The sequence below is a fragment of the Ailuropoda melanoleuca genome, chromosome 2, assembly GCF_002007445.2.
Source record: "Ailuropoda melanoleuca isolate Jingjing chromosome 2, ASM200744v2, whole genome shotgun sequence".
Classification (NCBI taxonomy): Eukaryota; Metazoa; Chordata; class Mammalia; order Carnivora; family Ursidae; genus Ailuropoda; species Ailuropoda melanoleuca.
In genome coordinates this window covers 162,666,785-162,686,265 of record NC_048219.1, presented here as the reverse complement: position 1 = coordinate 162,686,265, position 19,481 = coordinate 162,666,785, and the positions used below count along the sequence as shown (strand labels likewise).

The following is a 19,481-nucleotide window of genomic DNA, read 5'->3' as shown; positions in this document are numbered from 1 at the left end:
GGCCTGAGGGGGGCCGGAGCCGGACGCCCGCGGCCGGTCGCACCCGCCACGCCCGCGGACGGCGGCGCAGCAGCCCCAGGAAGTGCGGCGGCGGCGGCCTCCACTCCGCTCTGTTGTGACAGGGAGGGAAGACTTGTTTTGACAGCCCGTAGGGATTGGCAGGCGTCTGAGCCTCTTAGGAGCCTAGCGTCGCCGAGGAGGGGTCGGCCGACCAATCCCCACTGCGAAGGGGTGTGCCCGAGCGCGAAGAATGGAAGAATGTGCTCTGTAACTGGGAGCCGGCCCAGCCCGGCTCGTGTACTCGAGCGAAGGTGTGAGCGCGCGCGCGTGTGCGCACCCGCAGGCGCTCCGTGTACGTTTTAGGAAGTTTAGATATTCGAAATGGGCCTGAAGACGCAACACAATCCAGGGGTGGGGGAGGGGGCGAGGGAGGAAACCTTTGGCAAAGCAAAGCAATTTGGAGGAAAGGGGGTGTGGAGCCCTCCTGTCAAAGTGTTTGAGGTGACAGAGCGCAGCTTCGCACCATCAGGGGTTTCCAGGCTCTCACACAGATCCTTTGAAGTCAAGTCCATGTGGAGATAAACTAGGATTTACTACTACGGCCCTGGAGCTGAATAATTTGATTCAGGTTTCGTAAAATGATCTTTGGTTCATTCTACAATGTGAATAAACATAACAAGGAAAGGGAATCAGATAAAAGAGGTGAGGGTAATAGGCAACTAAACCAACTAAATCCCTCTGGAGAGTGACTCCTAGCAAAGCAATGATGGAAGCTGGTTAAGTTCAAGATGACGTGGGGGATTTAGTCTGTCCTAAAACATCCCCATTTGATAATGGTTCAACCTCCTATCTCTAGATAATCCTATATAAATATACTTTGCTCGTTTCCAGCAAGTTAGCAACCAAGAAGAGAGGTATCTTTAGATAATGCAGTGTCACTGAAATTTACCACAGAATGCTCAGGAGATGTAAAAGATGGCTGTGAGGGTCCCTAGTAAGACAGAAGATAATGATTTGGTTTAAAGGCTTTTTAATATCCAAATCTATATTAAGCTTTATTTATAGCATTAATTATATTTTAATTGTCAATAATTTGATCCTTTGAGATGATACCTGTTCCTTTGGCTGGCCAAGAACATCAGAAACTCTTCAGCCTTTTAGACCCAGAATTTGTTAGAATTTCAGAATATTAGAGATGCAAGGAGATTAAGGGATCATCTAGGGCAGCCTTTTTATTTTACAGATGAGATGAAGGCCTGGGAAGCTTTAGTTTCTTGTCTACTACTTAGTGCAGAAGCTGAAATTAGAATCTGCCACTTAACTCCTCCTGTAATCTCAACTACTTTATCTCTCTCCTCTGGGGCTACAAGCAGTCCAAACTAGATAAGCTCCCTTGGGAGGTTTCAGACTTGACATTTAGCAACTTTTAGGTAAGAGTGAGAAAGCTCAAGTTTACCTTTTCTTCAAATATAAATGCAGCCCAGTAATGAATGTACTGTAGATTGGCAACCTCTGGTTTTAGAACCAACACCACCCTCTAGTGGGATTCTAAGAACTGCATCTGTAATAGCAAATGCTGTCTTCTTTCATTCTCATATGTAAAAGACAGGAAGGGAAAACTCAGTTAAAGTTTCCTTTTCAAGTGACCTGTCTTTATTAGAAAGTAAAAGGGCCCACAGACTTAAAACCGCCATACATGTCCTTCATCTCCACTAATTAGTTCAGGGATCCTTACCTCTCTTGTACAGGAAATATCTTTACTTGCTATCCTCACAAATATAACCTATTTTAGGCTATCATTTTTTTTCTTTGATTTTCAACTATTACTATGTTTTACTTTTGTCTTTATATGGTTACTTTCAGAGTTTCATTTTTCTTTGTTACCCTCATAAAAGTTCCATTCTTGGGTTGTCCCCCAAGAAATGTAAATGGCAGTTATCTTACTCATTATCTTGTTTTCCAGTATTAATATTATCTACCCAAGACCGTCCTACAGGTTTGTATATACAATTCTGATAATAATTTGTTTTTTAAAGTATTAAATTAGTGTCACCTTACTAACATTTAAGGTCAATGATCTTCAAAAAAGAAACAGCAGCAGCAAAAGAAGAAAAGCAGCTGCCAGAAAGTATAGTATATAAGTGTACAAATTTTTTTTGTTTCAACTAGATGCTATCCAGTTGGACTTTTATCTCTTCCCTCCCTTAGCAGCCTTCTCTCTCACCCTCATGTGAAGGCAAACACACACACACACACAGTCTCAGCTTCTCTCTCTCTCTCACTCTCTCACTCACACACTCACACACACACACACATGCACACACATACACACTTAGTACTAAATCCTTTGTTCTGAGCCTCTGTTCATAAAGGCTATTATGTAATTTATTCTGCTTTGAGAAAATGGTTGGACCCTAATCGAACAAGTCTTTCATACTATTACCTTCTAGCATAAGCTCAGTAAGCTTTTCGTGATACTCATATTTGCAGTTTAAAAAAACAAAAAAGCCACCCACTGAATCTTCTCCTACCTGGGGACAGATTCTACTCTGGCCCCACTCCCAAGACTGAAATATTTAACCAGATTTGGTTAAGTCAGCAGCTATAGGCATATTCCTACCCCTCCATTAATAATCCCCCCTTTCCAAATTAATATCACCCACAATTCTTGCCTCTCAACCTTTCACCAAATAAAGCAGCAATCACTTGATTGGCAAATTAGAAGCTGAGGTGGGGGGAAAGGAAAAGAATGTGAATAAAAGTAATGAATTAGTGATTCAAATGTAACCACCACTGAAAGGTCTTCTTTGATCACAAATCTCAAGTTGCTCCTTCAACCCACACACATGCCATGTTACTCATTATTCATATTATTCTGCTTTGCTTTCTCATAGGATTTTATCACTATGAATAAACTGTCTTGTCCATGAAATTGTTTATATATTCTGTCTTACTGACCTCCTATCTCTGCCCCATTAAAATGGAGAATATAATCTCCATGTGCAAAAGACCTTGTTCATTGCTTTACCTCCAGCTCTCAGAACCATGCCTGGCATAGAGTAGGTCCTCAATAAGTATCTGTGGACAGAATCTTCACCTTTGCAGTCCTCTGATTGAATAAAAAACCACTTCTGATTTTTTTTTTTAAATGGCTCTGTCACTGCCCACCCTATAGGACTTCTTATCTGGGATCCTAGAATTCCATCCTAGAGCGGAAATCAGAACAGACCCAAAGCAGGCAGTTGCAAAAGTAGAAGGAAGCTTATAAAGTGGAATAACTTGAAATTAAGAATTAGACTGAAAGCCAACTGATTGGAACCTAACCAGGTCCAGCAAACCTGAAAACACCTAGCCCAGAATCAGTGACCAGATATGTCAATGTTGTTCTTCCATCCTAGGGAAGTCATCCCAGAACGCTGGGCCCAAGAAAATCCTGTGAGAATATTAAGACTTTCCATACTCTGCCAGGAAATCACAGTTGGGGAAGAGAACTGATAACTGCTTTCTATACACCAGATAATCCTCTATGAAGTATTCTGATCTCCACTTTACAGAAAACTCCACTTTACAGGAAACGAAGGATCAAAAGGGTCAATGAGTTTGCTCAGAGTTGGAGCCAAAAGGAAGCGATGGAAACAGGATTTGACTGTCCCAGTCAGCCACTTCGAAGCTTGTGCTCTTCCAGCTACATGAGGCTGTCATAGGGTGCAAGTCCACTGAAGTCCTGGAGACTTCACCTATTCCAAAGAGCCACTCCTATAGGTCTGAGACCACTCACATTCGGCACGACAACCTCTCCTCTTAACATCAGCATTACCTCTATGTCATCATGATAGAGTGTGAAGCTGACAGATTTATCAGTGTGAGGAAACACATTTATCCTCTTGTTCACATATGTATAAGAAAGGATATTAAAGTCAGTTCTTCTGGTAAGTTCTAAGATGCATTGAACAGGAATATGGCATTTTCAATTGAATCATATATATCCTTATATTCAGTCATAACACACTCCAATACACATAGTAATCATTTCGATTTGCTATCTCAAGAAAACAATTTGTAGGGTAATTTGTAGTATAAATACTATAGTAGAATAAATATATACAAAGGCAATTAAAGATAAGCAAAACTAAATATCCCCTCTTAAAATTCAAGGGTTTTTTTCTTCAAAGGTGTTCTTTTGTCCCTTATGTTAGCAATTAAGTAGGAAATTTCAGTAACTAAAACATAAAAGTCAACTAATTTTATTTAAAGGTACAGGTAATCCGCACCATGATAGTGGTCCTACAAAAATGAGAAGTTACAAAGTGTTTAGAATAGATCTAGATTCCCCAGGTTAATAAATTCTCAAAGTACTGAAAGGCAGTACATTTAAGAAATCTTTAATTACAGCCAATGTTCTTCAATGTCCGAAGGCTGCTGCTTCTTTCCCATGTTGGGAAACCTCTACTAGCAGCAGGAAAGCAGGATGCCTGGGTGTCTGTCCATTAACACTGCCCTCTCGGGTAGACCCCAATGCTAAGATACAGGATTAGGAGCCCCAGGCCAATCATTTGGGAACAGTCTGTATGTGCAAGGCAAATGTCTTTTAAAATAAGCAGTGTTTAAAAAAATAATAATAAAATAGGCAGTCAGTGTTGATTTATTTTCTGTGTATTAACTGACTTTGACATGGATCCTGAAGATGGAGCTCCTGTCATCATTATGGTCCACACCAATACAGAAACCACAGAGGCATTTATGAAAACTACCACTGGAATGGCACCAATGAGGCCCACATGAAAACTTGTTTCTGTTCTTTCTCTATTTTATTTGACTACTTGGACCTTTTCCAGGTATGAAGTTATAATAGAAACCTCTTCAAATGAAACACTCCCAATGCCTGCCATTTGAAATGCAGGAGTAAATATAAGTTTGGTTCCTCTTCCTCTCCCCATCCAGGTACATACCCCAAATCTAATTCATCTGCATGTGGTAGGGGGTTTTCCTCCAATTTATGCCAAGACATAAGGTTTATTAATGTTTTTTTAGCATCTTAGGACCCATTGGAAGAAAATGAAGAGTGATATTTCTTTTCCTAATGCATTCCCTTTGGTCATAATGTATCAGTCTTATATTTATTTTGTTAACCTTATTGATAGGCCTTTGTTGCATTCTACCTCAAATCTTTTGGGAGGAAGAAGCAGAGTGCAATATTTAAATAAACACAAAATTGTAATGCATGTTCTAAATAAAAGTATAACATAAGAGTAAAGTATGGGGGCACCTGGGTGGCTCAGTCATTAAGAATCTGCCTTCGGCTCAGGGCGTGATCTTGGTGTTATGGGATCAAGCCCTGCATCAGGCTCCTCCACTGGGAGCCTGCTTCTTCCTCTCCCTTTTCCCCTGCTTGTGTTCCCTCTCTCTCTGGCTGTCTCTATCTCTGTCAAATAAATAATAAATAAAATCTTAAAAAAAAAGAGAGAGTAAAGTATGGTCTCTTCTGTAAGGCATTTTTAGTTCCCCATAAGTTTTCAGGTACATAGCTCTTTCATTAAGCATGATGCAGGTTTATCTGCTTTCCAAAATGAAAAGCCATAAAAAGTGAGTCCTTTAAAAAAAAAATCCATTTGAGGCCAAATGTCTAGTGAAAACTGGATGGCTAGCATTTCCTCGGTCATTAACCCCTGTGAGAATCCCCCAGTTCCCACCCTCACTGACTCATATAGGTCACCATGGAGACAACTACTTCTTTCCTTATCCACAGTAGAGGAGCAACAGCTGCTGAACTGCACTTGGGATGTTTGCCATTCTCTGTTCTATATAAAATGTACTGGGGAAACTTCAGATGATGTCACAATTGTTTTTGAAAGATTAGGGGTGATAAAGGCCTGTTGCAGGAATCATCTAAAATGTTAAGCAGCAGCCAAGAACTGAAATTTAACTTAAACTGTGAAGTAGGATAATAACAACATTGTACAATACTACATTTAGTGTAATGAGAGGCTATAGAGCTTTCTTTAAATTTTTTCCTAACCAAAACGGGATTTTAGTAACTAAACCGGTAACTGCATATAGAATTAATTTATTTGGAAGGTTCCTTATGAGCCATACTTAAAATCAAGGGAAAAAATACGTAACATCATTATTTTTAGACTATCGTTTCTAAAGGAAAGACTATTTTTCTGATTTTTGATAGGTGTTATATTTCTCATAAACATACTGCTATAAATTCTAAACTTCAGAAAAATAAAATATGTGAAAAAATAGAATCTTACCTTTTCCATATGCCTTAATTTTTCCTATCTTCGAAATATGGATTAAACAGGTTTTTGTTTGTTTTCTGAAAATGTAAAGAATGGTGTGTGATCTGTGACTGAAACTAAAGTCAAAAGGAGTACTTATCTGTATACACCCAGTGAATGAGAAAAAATAGCATTTAATTAGAAAAAAAGTATTTTCTCTTATTTCTCATCTTAACATTGATTGACTGATTGATTGATTGACTTACTTAGTAATCTCTACACCCAAGGTGGAGCTTGAACTCACGACCCTGAGATCAAGAGGCGCAAGCTCTTCCAACTGAGCCAAACAGCCACCCCTCTTATTTCTCATCTTTTTTTTTTAAAGATTTATTTATCCATTTTAGAAAGAGAGAGTGGGGTAAGGGGCAGAGGGAAAGGAGAGAGAATCCTCCAGCAGACTCCCCAAGGCCGTGGAGCCCTATTCAGTGCTCAGTTCCAGGACCCTGAGACCATGACCTCAGCCAAAATCAAAAGCCAGATACTCAACTGACTGAGCCACCCAGGCACCCCTCTTATTTCTCATCTTAATTCTTTGTACTCACCACTCATTAATGATATCCATTAGGTATGACTCACATGGAAATATTTCATTAACACTCTGTTTTAAAGACAATCTTCATACTCATGGGGATGCTCACTAATCCTCCCCGTGGAAGGGTTTATGCCTCCTCAACTGGTTAACAGCAGGCTCAGTCATGTTATTTGCTTTAGCTATAAAGATGAGGGAAAACCCCTTCTGAATGGAAGCTTCAAAAGCCAGTGTACGCTTAGCCATGATCTCATTTTTCTCTGCCACAGGATTAATTGGCCACCATATACAGGCTAGATCCTAAGTGAAAATGGTAAGGGGCAGAGCTCAAGCCAATCTACAATGGATGTGTAACATGAGCAAGAAAGCAACCTCTGTAGTAAGCCTCTTAGATTTGGGGTCCTCTGTTACTGTAGTATAACCAAGTCTCTCCTAACTGATACAGATACATAAGTTTACTGAAAGCCCTATGCTTTCTACAACCATGCTACTGGTCCATATGGCCAGACACTACTTGATTTATATAGCAAATAAACATTCCTGGCACCTATTAAACTAGTAAAAACTAAAAAATTTTGGATATCCAGAAATTGTGTATAGTTATTTCTATTTCTGTGATATATTTTTTTTCTCATTTATTTCTCTCCTATAAGCTATGTAAGCCTGTTTCTGCCTTTCTTGTTAGGTTTAGAAATGACAGCATAAGTGTGATCAATGCATGCTTCTTTTAGTATAATTTTTTCTTTTACCTGTCTTGAACATTTCTCTCCTCCTCCACCCACATCAACCCTCCCACTCCTTGCAAGGTAACTCAAATTAACAACCTGAGTTGCCAGGTTAAAGCATCTTTTCAGCTTTGGTGTACATACTTATGTGTGCATGCACATGTGTAGAGAAAGAAAAAGTGTGTTTGTCATTATTTGATTTACTAAAAAAAAGAAGAGGTGGGCGGACATATTTTATACATACTATTCTACATCTTCCTTTTCTCACTCAACAATACCTAGTAAGAATCCCCACCTTTTCTGCAACATCTACTAATTTGTTCTTTTAATAACTCCAAATATTCCATGGTATGGATATATCATAATTCATTTAGGCATTGCTCTATTTGGGGTATTCAATTTATTTCTAGTTTTTCACCACTACAAACAGCATTGTAATTATCATTTTCACACACATATTTTTATGAACCAGTTGTTTAATTTCCATATGACAAATTCACAAGAGTCGAATTTTGGGGTCCAAGGATGTATATCTTTTTAATTTTAATAGATAATGCTAGATGGATTTACAAAGAATCACAACATTTCACGTTTTACCTTATTAGGTATTGTAGCTCTCAATAATTTCTGCCTATCTTATAGGTATAAAGTTAGATTCCATTGTTATATTAATTTCACTTTCCAGATTACAAAGCACCATTTCAAATGTTTCTGGGTCATTTGGACTCAGTCTTCAGTAAACTGTCTACACACATGCCTTGAGTAATTTTCCATTGGACTGGATGCCTTTTTCCTCTTAGTTTGTAAGAGTTCTATAGCAAACACAGAGATGCCACACTCAAATTCTGCTTCAGCAAAACACTCACTCTCCAGCTTCAAGGCATATGGTTGACTGACAGCCTTCAGCTGTTTAGTTACTCAGGGTTCACCTCAACTTTTGAACCAAGGTCATGTTCTTCTTGGGGTAGCCCCTTGCCAGTGATTGAGTGACGTGTTGATAGCTAAGGGCAAGCTCTTCTCTTCTCTGGGCAATCTCTAGTCAATGGGCCCTAGCCATTTCCACCATGACAGGACTCCTCCAACAGGCAATCATTGTCCCAGCTGCCCCTTGGGGTGGTTGAGATTTTTGTCATGTCTGTATCTGAACTCCTTCTGCCCAATCTTGCTTCTCCCTTTTTCCTCCACGTGTTACTTTCCAATAAATCTTTCACCTCTAACACCACATGCTTCTCAGAGAACCCAGCCAGTATATCATAGATGTTATCCTTATTATGTCATCAGCTTTAGTATTTTTCCAGACTATTGTTTATTGATTTTATGCTTTCTGTTGCCTATATAATCTATTAACTTTCATATAATCAAATATGTATCTCTTCTTTTCAGGCTTAAGAAGCACTTTCCAACCCCTAGGTTGTACATGTAATCTCCTACCTTTTCTTGCAAGATTTTTTTCTAACATTTATTTGGTCTTTCTATACTTTATTTTTGAATTTAGTTTATATGTGCACACAAGCATTTATATAAAATTTTTTAAATAAGATGGTGGGCTGCTTTTATTTTCCTCATAAAATAATCTACTCTTTTCTCACTGAATTGAATTATTCCTCCTGTCATTTTTGGGTTATCTATTCTGATTCAACACCATATGAATTTGATTTTAGTGACCTTGTGGCATGTTCTAATGTCCATACTCCTTCCACATTGTAACTAGAGGGCTTTACCTAAAATACAAGTCTGACTCCCCGCTATGAAGCTTTATTGGCTTCCCACTACCAGCTGAATAAGGTCTAGGCTTTTTGGCACATGTGGCTATGGCTCTTGTCTAAATCCCTGGCTTCCTTTCTAGCTGTTTCACTTCTCTTCCTACTCCAGATTATAAATAATGACTTTGAATTTTGATTGCTTCTAAAATTTTTCAGTGCTTCAAGGAGTTCCAACCTTAAACAGATTAAGATGTATAATTTAAGGGCAAATACAGACTAAAAATAAGAGGCTTAATTCTCCTTGGGAGAAATAAGGAAAAAGACTTCTCCCATCTCCTTTTTTTTTTTTTCAGAATTTTTTCTCTGTCCTTTTCAAATGTATATAAATCTTTATAATGGCTAACTACCCTCAAAAAGTTAAAAATAGAACTGCCCTACAATCCAGCAATTGCACTACTAGGTATTTACCCAAAGAATACAAAAATACAGATTCAAAGGGGTACATGCACTCTGATGTTTCTAGCATCATCAACAATAGCCAAACTAGGAGCACCTGGATGACTCAGTCAATTAAGTGTCTGACTTGATTTTGGCTCGGGTCATGATCTCAGGGTCGTGAGATTAAGCCCTGAGTTGGGCTCCATGCTGGGCATGGAGTCTGCTTGAGATTTTCTCCCTTTCCCTCTGCCACACCCCCTTGTCACATGTACTCATGCACTTGCTTGCTCTCTCTCTCTCTCTCAAATAAATAAATCTTAAAAAAGAAAAAAAAAGTCTGATTCTTGATCTCAGGGTCTGTGAGTTCAAACCCTGCATTGGGCTCCACACTGGGCATGGAGCCTACTTAAACAAACAAACAAACAAACAAACAAAACAATAGCCAAACTATGGAAAGAGCCTAAATGTCCTTCGACTGATGAATGGATAAAGGAGATGTGGTATATAAATGCAATGGAATATTAGTCAGCCATCAAAAGAATGAACTCTTGCCATTTGCAAGATGGATAGAGCTAGAATATATTATGCTAAGTGAAATAAGTTAGTCAGAGAAAGACAAATACCATATGATTTCACTCATCTGTGGAATTTAGGAAACAAAACAGATGAACATATGGGAAGGAGGGAAAAAAAGGAGAGACAGAAGCAAACCATAAGAGACACTTCACGATAGAGAAGAAACTAAGGGTTGATGGAGGGAGGTGGGGGGGAGGGCTAAATGGGTTATTCTGTTTTTGTCATGTTTTCCTTCAATCAAAAGCAAACTAAATTCAACCTGTTTAATCCTATTGTAGAGAAAAAGTCACTCGATGGTTATGAACTCAATTTTGTATATGCTGTGGTTGGCCCAAATTCCCTTCAGGACCGAGCCATTGTTCCACCAGATGCTGGGAATGTGGGCTGTTCTCAGCTAAGTTCCTCTCCAGAAATTGCCCTCAGCCAAAGAGAGTCATCTTGTCCAAAGTCCAGACTCCTGTCTGGGAGCAGCCTGCACCCAATGTCTATAGATGGGTGGATGAGGATAGAGAGTATGGCGGAGGAGGAAGGGACCCTAGTCTCTAGGGACAACTCTGCAGGTCATCCTAGGATTGCTGAGATTGTTGCAAAAATCACAATTCAGCTTGCTCTGCCCAGTCCTGCTTCCCTCACTCTTCTCAGGTACTCTTCCCAAACTCTGATTCTCCAAAATTTCTACATGCAAATCTCAGAGTCTGTTTCCTGAGGAACCCACTTGGAACATTCACCAAGATGAATATTCTTCCAAATGTAAAACAGTTACTGATGTCTGAGAATATGATAGTAAAACATGATGAACATAAACGAGGGTTCTTGACACCATCTTACAGTGCAGGAAGCTATGTTTAGGCAGGGTTGCCAGTGGCCCATTCAGCATCTTTTTATGAATTAGAAAAATGCACTCCCATTGAATGGAGGGGCCTGTGGCTACATAGTTCTTGAGTGGAGCAGTAAGGGCTGGATTTCATCCTACTAGCTCCTTTGACCAGACATCCTTATGTATTGAGTAATCTATGCAACACTGCATGGTGGCCTTTTTTAGATTTGAAAGATCAGAGTGCACCAAGGCAACAATTGCCCACTACTCAAAAACAACATAGTTGCTGGAGTAGAGGACAAGTGACAATTAAATATTTACACAAAGATGTTTGAAACGTCATGGATAGGAGAACACTAGGAACATGAACTATTGCCAAGATGTCTATAGGTGGGAGAAACATAAATTAAAAGGTTCATTACAGTACCCAAAAATACCTCATGCATCTGAAGGAAACCAGAATATGTCACCCCAAAATGTGCCTCTTTGACCTACTAATTATTTTGAGTTGAAGGCAATGAAGAAGCAGTAAACACAGCAAAAGCTCCCCCTTTTGTGCCTAAAAGCAGGCAATAAATTCTTTTACCTGAGACAGACTCTTATCAACCCCAAGACAGGTCACCAGAGGAATCTGCAAACTAATCTTATTAAACTAACCCTTATCTTCCTAGTTACTTCTTCACCATTTACTATCTCTTAGCCTAAACTCCTTCATCCTGTCAATTACTCATAAATTTATTGTTTCTTTGCCTAAAAGGTATAAAAGCTTCCTACTCTGATCAGTTCTTAGCTCTTCATTCCCTTATGAATGCCCCCATGTACATGTAAAAATTCAGTAAAATTTGGATGCTTTTCTCCTGTTAATCTTTGTTATTTTAATTTTGAGACCCAGCCAGGGACTCTAAGAGGGTCAAGGATAACTTTTTCCTCCCAGACGGATCATATCTAAAGATGAGATAAGAATGGAAAGAGGTTAAAAAAACAGCAGTTGTAGGGGCACCTGGGTGGCACAGTGGTTAAGCGTCTGCCTTCCGCTCAGGGCGTGATCCCGGGCGTTGTGGGATCGAGCCCCACATCAGGCTCCTCTGCTGTGAGCCTGCTTCTTCCTCTCCCACTCCCCCTGCTTGTGTTCACTCTCTCGCTGGCTGTCTCTATCTCTGTCAAATAAATAAATAAAATCTTTAAAAAAAAAAAAAAAACAGCAGTTGTATAAATTTAAAAATCTTTTAAAAAAAAAAATGTGTGAAGGGGTGCCTGGGTGGCTCAGTCGATTAAGTGTCTGCTTTGAGCTCAGGTCATGATCCCAGGGTCCTGGGATCAAGCCCCGACACAGACGCTCCTGCTTAGTGGGGAGTCTGCTTCTCCCTCTGGCCCTCCCTCTGCTCATGCTCTCTCTCACTCTCTCTCTGTCAAATAAATAAATTTATTTATTTATAAACAAATATTTATTATTTAAATATTATTTAATATATAAACATATTTAAATAAATATGTATTTATGTATATATAAATGTTATTTATTTATTTAATATAAATAATTTATATATAAATAAATATATATTTAAATAAGTAAATATTTATTGTTATTTAAATAATATTATTTAATATATAAATATATAATATATTTATATATATTATTTAAATAATATTAATATTGTTTAAATATTACATATAAATATTTATTTATAAATAAATAAATAAATTTATTTATTTGACAGAGAGAGAGACAGCCAGTGAGAGAGGGAACACAAACGGGGGGGGTGGGAGAGGAAGAAGCAGGCTCCCAGCAGAGCAGGGAACCCAATGTGGGGCTCGATCCCAGGACCCCCAGGGATCACTCCCTGAGCCGAAGGCAGATGCTTAACAACTGAGCCACCCAGGTGCCCCTCAAATAAATAAATAAATCTTTAAAAAAAAAAGAAAGAAAACAGCCGTTGGTGGTCAGAAGGTGAAAGCAGGTAAGAGTAAAATAAAGGGCCAAGCCAAGGCAAACACTGCAGGACTGAGTCTACAAGTGGACAATATGCTCTGGGCAATCATTCTTGCACTGAAGTCTTGCTGAACAGGTCTTATTTTTTTATATAGTGGCATTATTTGCTCCTAAGGAAATATCTGTGAATGTTCAAAGGATTTTGCAGGTGGGATGTTCCAAACACAAGGTCTTCCCCTGAAAAGCAACTGAAAACATGTGTATAATTATTAAACCATATTTGTGTAAGTGAATCAAAAAAAGATTCTCTGATGATGACTGTTTTTCATTCTTATTCCAGAAGTAAGAGTAAAATGGTAATAGGGATAAAATGGAGGGTGGGGTGAGGGTTGCCTGTTCATTTAGTCTCTATTCTATAAATATTTACCGAGGTCCTATCTTACGCTGCACAGGCAGTTCTTTATTGTATACTCCTGCATCTAAGTGGTTGCTCAAAATAAACAGCATAAGCAAATAAAACAATTTTATAAGGAATTTTCCAAGAGATCATTTACTGTTCAGTCTAGATCATCTCTGTAACATGTCTCTAAATTTAAGTATTACATTCTTAACGGAAAAGGAAATCTCGACTGGACTCTCTGCTCCTTAAGACAGATTTTTAAAACTCCTATCCCTCACCTCTCCTGTTTCAAATATCCAACCATCATAGAGAAGAAGAAAGCACCTAATCATCCTCCAAAATACAATAGGTTAATAGACATGGGAACAAGAGAGAAATAAAATGGAAGCAGAGGCATCTTCTAAACATGTCCTTTCATGTTGTTTTATATACCAAGTCACTCCCTGATCTGTGCTGTCTCTGCACCTGGCAACTCTTCTGCTACACTTAGCACACTGAGTGTATAAACTTTCTATTTACTTAGCTCCTTCTTGCACTAGACAACAGGCTGCTGGAGAGCAAGAACCAGGTTTTAATCACTGCCATATCCCCTCCTGTAAAGTCAAGTCTGGTCCATAGGAGGCCCATAAATGGTTATCTAGGTCTATAAGCTAGAGAACACATCCAAAGGGTTATTGAGAAAAGGACTGCCTAAAGTGGATATTAGGAGTTAGAATCAGTCTAGGAAACTCAAGGAGCAGTAATGGAAGAACTACCAGTAAGGGAACGCAACCAAGAGGCAGTTTTGGGTAAATCCCTGAAACGAGAACTATGCTCTTAACCAACTGTGTGAAGGAAAAAGATGAGAAACATTTGAATGCTAGCACAATATATAAACAAATGGGATATCAGGTTTGCAATTTGTTATGTGTTGCCACTTTTATATTTATCTTTGTCAATGACATCTCCAGGATTTAAAACTTGAGACTTCTGAACCCTCCTCACCAATCCCTCCCCATCATCACCACATCCAAGAGCCTCAGTTCTTCTCTGGTTTCTCCTTAACCCTTTCCCAGTATTTTATTCTCACAGCTGCCACTTCTGTTAAGTCCCCATTATTTTTCACTAGAGTAGTATGCTCCTAATTCAATTCTCTGTTTTCTGTCCTTTAAAAACTGTTCTCTGGTCTTAGGTTATCTTTCTAAATTTTGGTTCTGATTATATACTTCCTGATTCAACAACCTTCAATGGCCCTCTATTTGCAAAGGTCTCTAGAATAAAACTCTAAATCATTATTACCACACTATAAATAACATGGCAGAGTGACCTTGCATGGGCAATGGATTCAAATAGAACCAAGTTTTGAAAACTGCATTTACCAGTTACTAGCAATGTAACTACCTGAGTCACTTTTACCTCTGTAAGGTTCAGATTTCCAGGGAGAGAAAGAATGGTAACTAAGAAGACTAAAAAAGAATGTGCCTAATCTAGTGATAGGGAGATGAAAGTGGCTCTGTATCTTTCCTCCCACCTTCCCACCGAACCAGAATTTCATCCTTGATGATACCCTTACTCAGCTCTAGACATTGTGCTCCACAATGCTGTCCTCTGTGCTCCTACAAGATCTTTGATCACAGTTCATATATCACTTATCCTATTCTGCTTGTGTCTTATTAATTATAAGCACATTTAGGTATAATTCTTATTTTGAGGAATTAGTCCTTTCTCCCCTGCTAGTCTGAAAAAAACTAAAGATGAGGATTTGATCTTGTTCATCTTATCTCCTATAACATAAAGCATTAGGTACTACACATAATAGGAACACTATAAATGTCTACTAGTTGAACTGTATACTTTTACATTATTTACCCAAGTTTTAAAACCAAAATTTCCTTTCGCTTTAAGAATTAAAGGAGAAGCAGAACAGAGAATTACCATCACGGGCCTTGAAATACAGTCAATGTTCTCTAAATTGAGTTGATTAATTTGTGTGCCACAGACTGAACACCTACTATGGTGAAGACACTCTTTAAAAATAAAAGTTGTCAGTCAAAAAATACGGGCAAAAGAGAAGATACTAATAGCTACTCAAATCCATCATTACTCCTGAAACAAAACAAAACAAAACAAGAACACACACACACCCAAAGATCAGTTCTAATGTTATTGAACAGCGAAATTATTCTGCTCTAGAATATGAGTATTAATTTGAAAAGGTTTGTATTCTCTTTCCACAGAAACTAAAACCTGAAATGAGCTTAAATTACATGCAGAAATGTATTATGACTTCTAGGATGCTTTAGTTGAACTGTATCCAATGAAAAAATTGTTTCCTATTTATTTTTGGTAAATAATATAAAGATCTCATCTTTGAGCAGATTAAAAATTAATAGTGATATTGCATATTTTTAAAGTCTTTCTCTTAAAAGTAAAATAACCCAAAGTCAAACTTTTATAAGAGAGTACAGAAGTTATTACTAATATAACTTTTAACAGTTGTTGCTGCTAACTTTTTAAAAATGCATGTCAAAAGCTCATGAATTGTTGTCAGAGAGACCCCAGTTAAATCTCTTATAGCTTTAGCTTTTGACCAAATGGACTTAATCTCCATCTGATTGAGCCCTTGATAAATGGTGGCTGTAATAATCATTATCACATAAGTTTACTTCGTTGTCATTATTTACGACTTGATTATATACTTACATATTTCCAGTATATTATATTCTATATGTATGAATAATATTACTTTATGTATTATAGTGGCGATATATATAATTCGCAGCTACCTTTTACAGATATTCTTTACAAAGTACTCTTCTTTCAAAGACGATCCCAAGGCTATCAGCGGCCAGAGCCGCTCCAGGCAAGCCGCACTGTGCTCATCCCCTCTGGCGCACGGGTGGCCTCATCGCGGACCCGCTCCGGAGGCTGTTGCTGCGGCCAGGCGGTGCTCAGCCGCGAGGGGCCCGCGGGAGCCACGAGGGGCGCCGGCCTGTGGCGGGCGCCGGGGCCCAGACTGGGCTGCACTGCGGGTCCCAGCCAAGCCGCCCGCGCTGCCCCGCCCACTGGCGGGAATGAGTGACGGCGGCAACAGGTGCAACACGGAGTCCGAGGCTTCTCGGTAGTCCCCGAGTTTGGCGCGTCAGGCCCGAGGGGTCAGAGTTTGACTCTGGAAACCTCCCTCCTCGCCTTGCACCAGCCTTTCCGAAGTCGCCCCTCAACCGGCCTCTTGCTCCTTAGTAAAGCCTGAGGTCACGTCAACCTCTCGAAACCCACCCGTCCCAGACGCCGACTTTTCTCCAAAGGGGAGAAGAGAGGAAGGCGTGCCGTGCATGGTGCTCTGCATAACCGTTCGCGCTCTCCTCCCCAGCCGTCCGAAAGCAGGCGAGAGTGGCCCCAGAGCCAAGTCCTCGTCCGCACACCACACGCCCACCCCGACTTGCTGCACGCTCTCTCCCTCAGACGGCCCAGCTCGGCGACCACCAGGCCCCGGGTCCGAGCCTGCGCCCCTGCAGCTGCCACTACCGCCGTCGCCGCCAGGGGGAGTGTCCGTCGGGAAACGTGGTGTTGCTTCCGTGGTGTGAAGGTGCTTTCAAACTTCGGGTTTCTGTTCCTTTCCCTTGGTTTTTGAAGCGCGTAGAAGATGGAGACGGAGTCCGGGGCGGTGAGTACAGCAGTCAGGGCCTCCGGCCCCGGGGTAGCAGGGGTAAAGAGCAACGTGGGCTCCGTTCCTGAGGGGCTGGAAGAGAGAGGTCTAGCGCTCAAAGGCCCACTATTTTGTCAGGAAGAAACGTGGACAGGATGCCCCATCGACCTCCATGAAGAGCGGCCTGCCTGCAGGCCCAGTCGGGTCGTGTAGTGGGGTCGGGAAGGAGGGACCACCGGGCCTGGACCGGGTGTAGGCTGGCTCGGAAAAGGCCGGGAGGGTTCTAGAGTCGGTAGGTGGGTGGGTCCTGTGCACCAGGCGGGGCTGGGCTAGACAAACAGCTTTCCCGCCGAAACTGGGCCCGGCGGCGTCTTTGACGCTCTGTCTGGCGGGACTCCGCCTAGCAGCCTACCGCGAGGGGTTGCCAGGGCGGCTGACGCCGCGTCTCCCCGACTGGTCAGTGGGGACCGGAAGGCCTGAGAGACCTGGGGGGAGGGGAGGGGCACCGTGGCCCACCGGGGACCCAGACACTCTAACACGGGGTGCACGCTGGATCCTCTCAGGGCCCAGTGGGGGAGGGGCGGGAGCCAGAGAAGGCCTGAGGGATTTGAGGAGCAGAGGCAGGCGCCGCGGTGCCCCGCCCCACGCCCCGCTGGCAGCCAATCAGCGCGCGCCACGTGCAGGCCGAGGGGTTGCCAGCTCTCGAGGCCGACGTCTGGTCGGTGCCGTTGAGGGTTCCCGCCACTGCTGCTGGCGGGATTGCGGGACAAAATTTCTCGCTGGCTAGCCTTCTTTTCCCTCCCGCACTTTGGTGGGGAGGGGGTAGATCCTCGTGTCAGTGCCCAAGTTCACGATGACCTGAGAGAACCCGAGGAAGTTGTCGCCCCGGCCATATCCCCCAGTGTCTCAACTTTCTGGCCTCGGAGGGGAAGGAGCGCCGAGGCCGTGACCGCGACGGTTAGCCTGCCCTCTTCCTGTTGTCGTCGTTGGCAAAGTGGATGATAGATTTCGAGGTTAATTCTCAAGGGAAGAAGTCAGTAAGGGCACATCACTTTAGAGGAAATTTTTAATAAGCTATTTAGTGTTGGAAGTTTTGCTAAGCTAAGGACCCTTACTTCTAACCAAATACCAGCATCTACCTAAGTGCTTTTCATACATTTACAAAATTATTGCCAGGGGAATCTGAGGCTTTCCTTATTGTTTAACTCAATGCATCGCTAGCCTTCTCTAAGAAATTTAGATGTTACTTCTGCTTGAGCCTTGTCACTGCTAACATTAAAATATTTTCTAGGCTATTTTAATATCATATTCTTAAACCTCGGCCTAATAGTTGGGATATCATGAGCAGGAAGAAATTATTCATTCGTATATTCATTTGTTCAACAAATGTTAATTGAATTCTTCCAATGTACCGGCTCTACTTCAGACGCTTAGTTAGCAAAGCAGGCAGAATACCTTCCCGTATGAACATTGCACTATAGTAGAAAGTGATAGACAATAAACACAATTAAATTATATAGCATGTCGCAAAGTGATTAGTGGTAAGAAAAATGAGGCGGTTGCAACCCATAGTACAGCAGGAGTCTTAGAAANCAGCTACCTTTTACAGATATTCTTTACAAAGTACTCTTCTTTCAAAGACGATCCCAAGGCTATCAGCGGCCAGAGCCGCTCCAGGCAAGCCGCACTGTGCTCATCCCCTCTGGCGCACGGGTGGCCTCATCGCGGACCCGCTCCGGAGGCTGTTGCTGCGGCCAGGCGGTGCTCAGCCGCGAGGGGCCCGCGGGAGCCACGAGGGGCGCCGGCCTGTGGCGGGCGCCGGGGCCCAGACTGGGCTGCACTGCGGGTCCCAGCCAAGCCGCCCGCGCTGCCCCGCCCACTGGCGGGAATGAGTGACGGCGGCAACAGGTGCAACACGGAGTCCGAGGCTTCTCGGTAGTCCCCGAGTTTGGCGCGTCAGGCCCGAGGGGTCAGAGTTTGACTCTGGAAACCTCCCTCCTCGCCTTGCACCAGCCTTCCGAAGTCGCCCCTCAACCGGCCTCTTGCTCCTTAGTAAAGCCTGAGGTCACGTCAACCTCTCGAAACCCACCCGTCCCAGACGCCGACTTTTCTCCAAAGGGGAGAAGAGAGGAAGGCGTGCCGTGCATGGTGCTCTGCATAACCGTTCGCGCTCTCCTCCCCAGCCGTCCGAAAGCAGGCGAGAGTGGCCCCAGAGCCAAGTCCTCGTCCGCACACCACACGCCCACCCCGACTTGCTGCACGCTCTCTCCCTCAGACGGCCCAGCTCGGCGACCACCAGCCACAGCCGAAACCGCCCGCCCGCGCCGCTCCCTGACTTGCGGCGCCCGCCCGCCCCGCCGCCCGAGGCGACGTCGCCTGCTCCTCCCAACCCCCCCCCCCCCCCGGGGGGCGGGTTCGGGCCCCGGGGCCGGGCCCCCGCCCCCCGCGCCGCCC

General features: G+C 42.2%; 1 protein-coding gene across 2 annotated transcripts in view; it reads left to right on the top strand.

The window, feature by feature from the left end:
• The first annotated feature begins 16,940 nt into the window (after positions 1-16,940).
• BOLL (boule homolog, RNA binding protein) overlaps positions 16,941-19,481 on the top strand; it is a 47,004-nt gene continuing 44,463 nt past the window's right edge. The window contains exon 1 of one of the 2 annotated variants that reach the window (XM_034644410.1): positions 16,941-17,045. In XM_034644410.1, the coding sequence (XP_034500301.1) occupies positions 17,025-17,045 (21 nt within the window). In that variant the 5' untranslated portion in view covers positions 16,941-17,024. Of the gene's footprint in view, positions 17,046-17,977; positions 18,041-19,481 lie in introns of those variants that run through there. The other variant, XM_034644413.1, reaches the window with a different exon arrangement.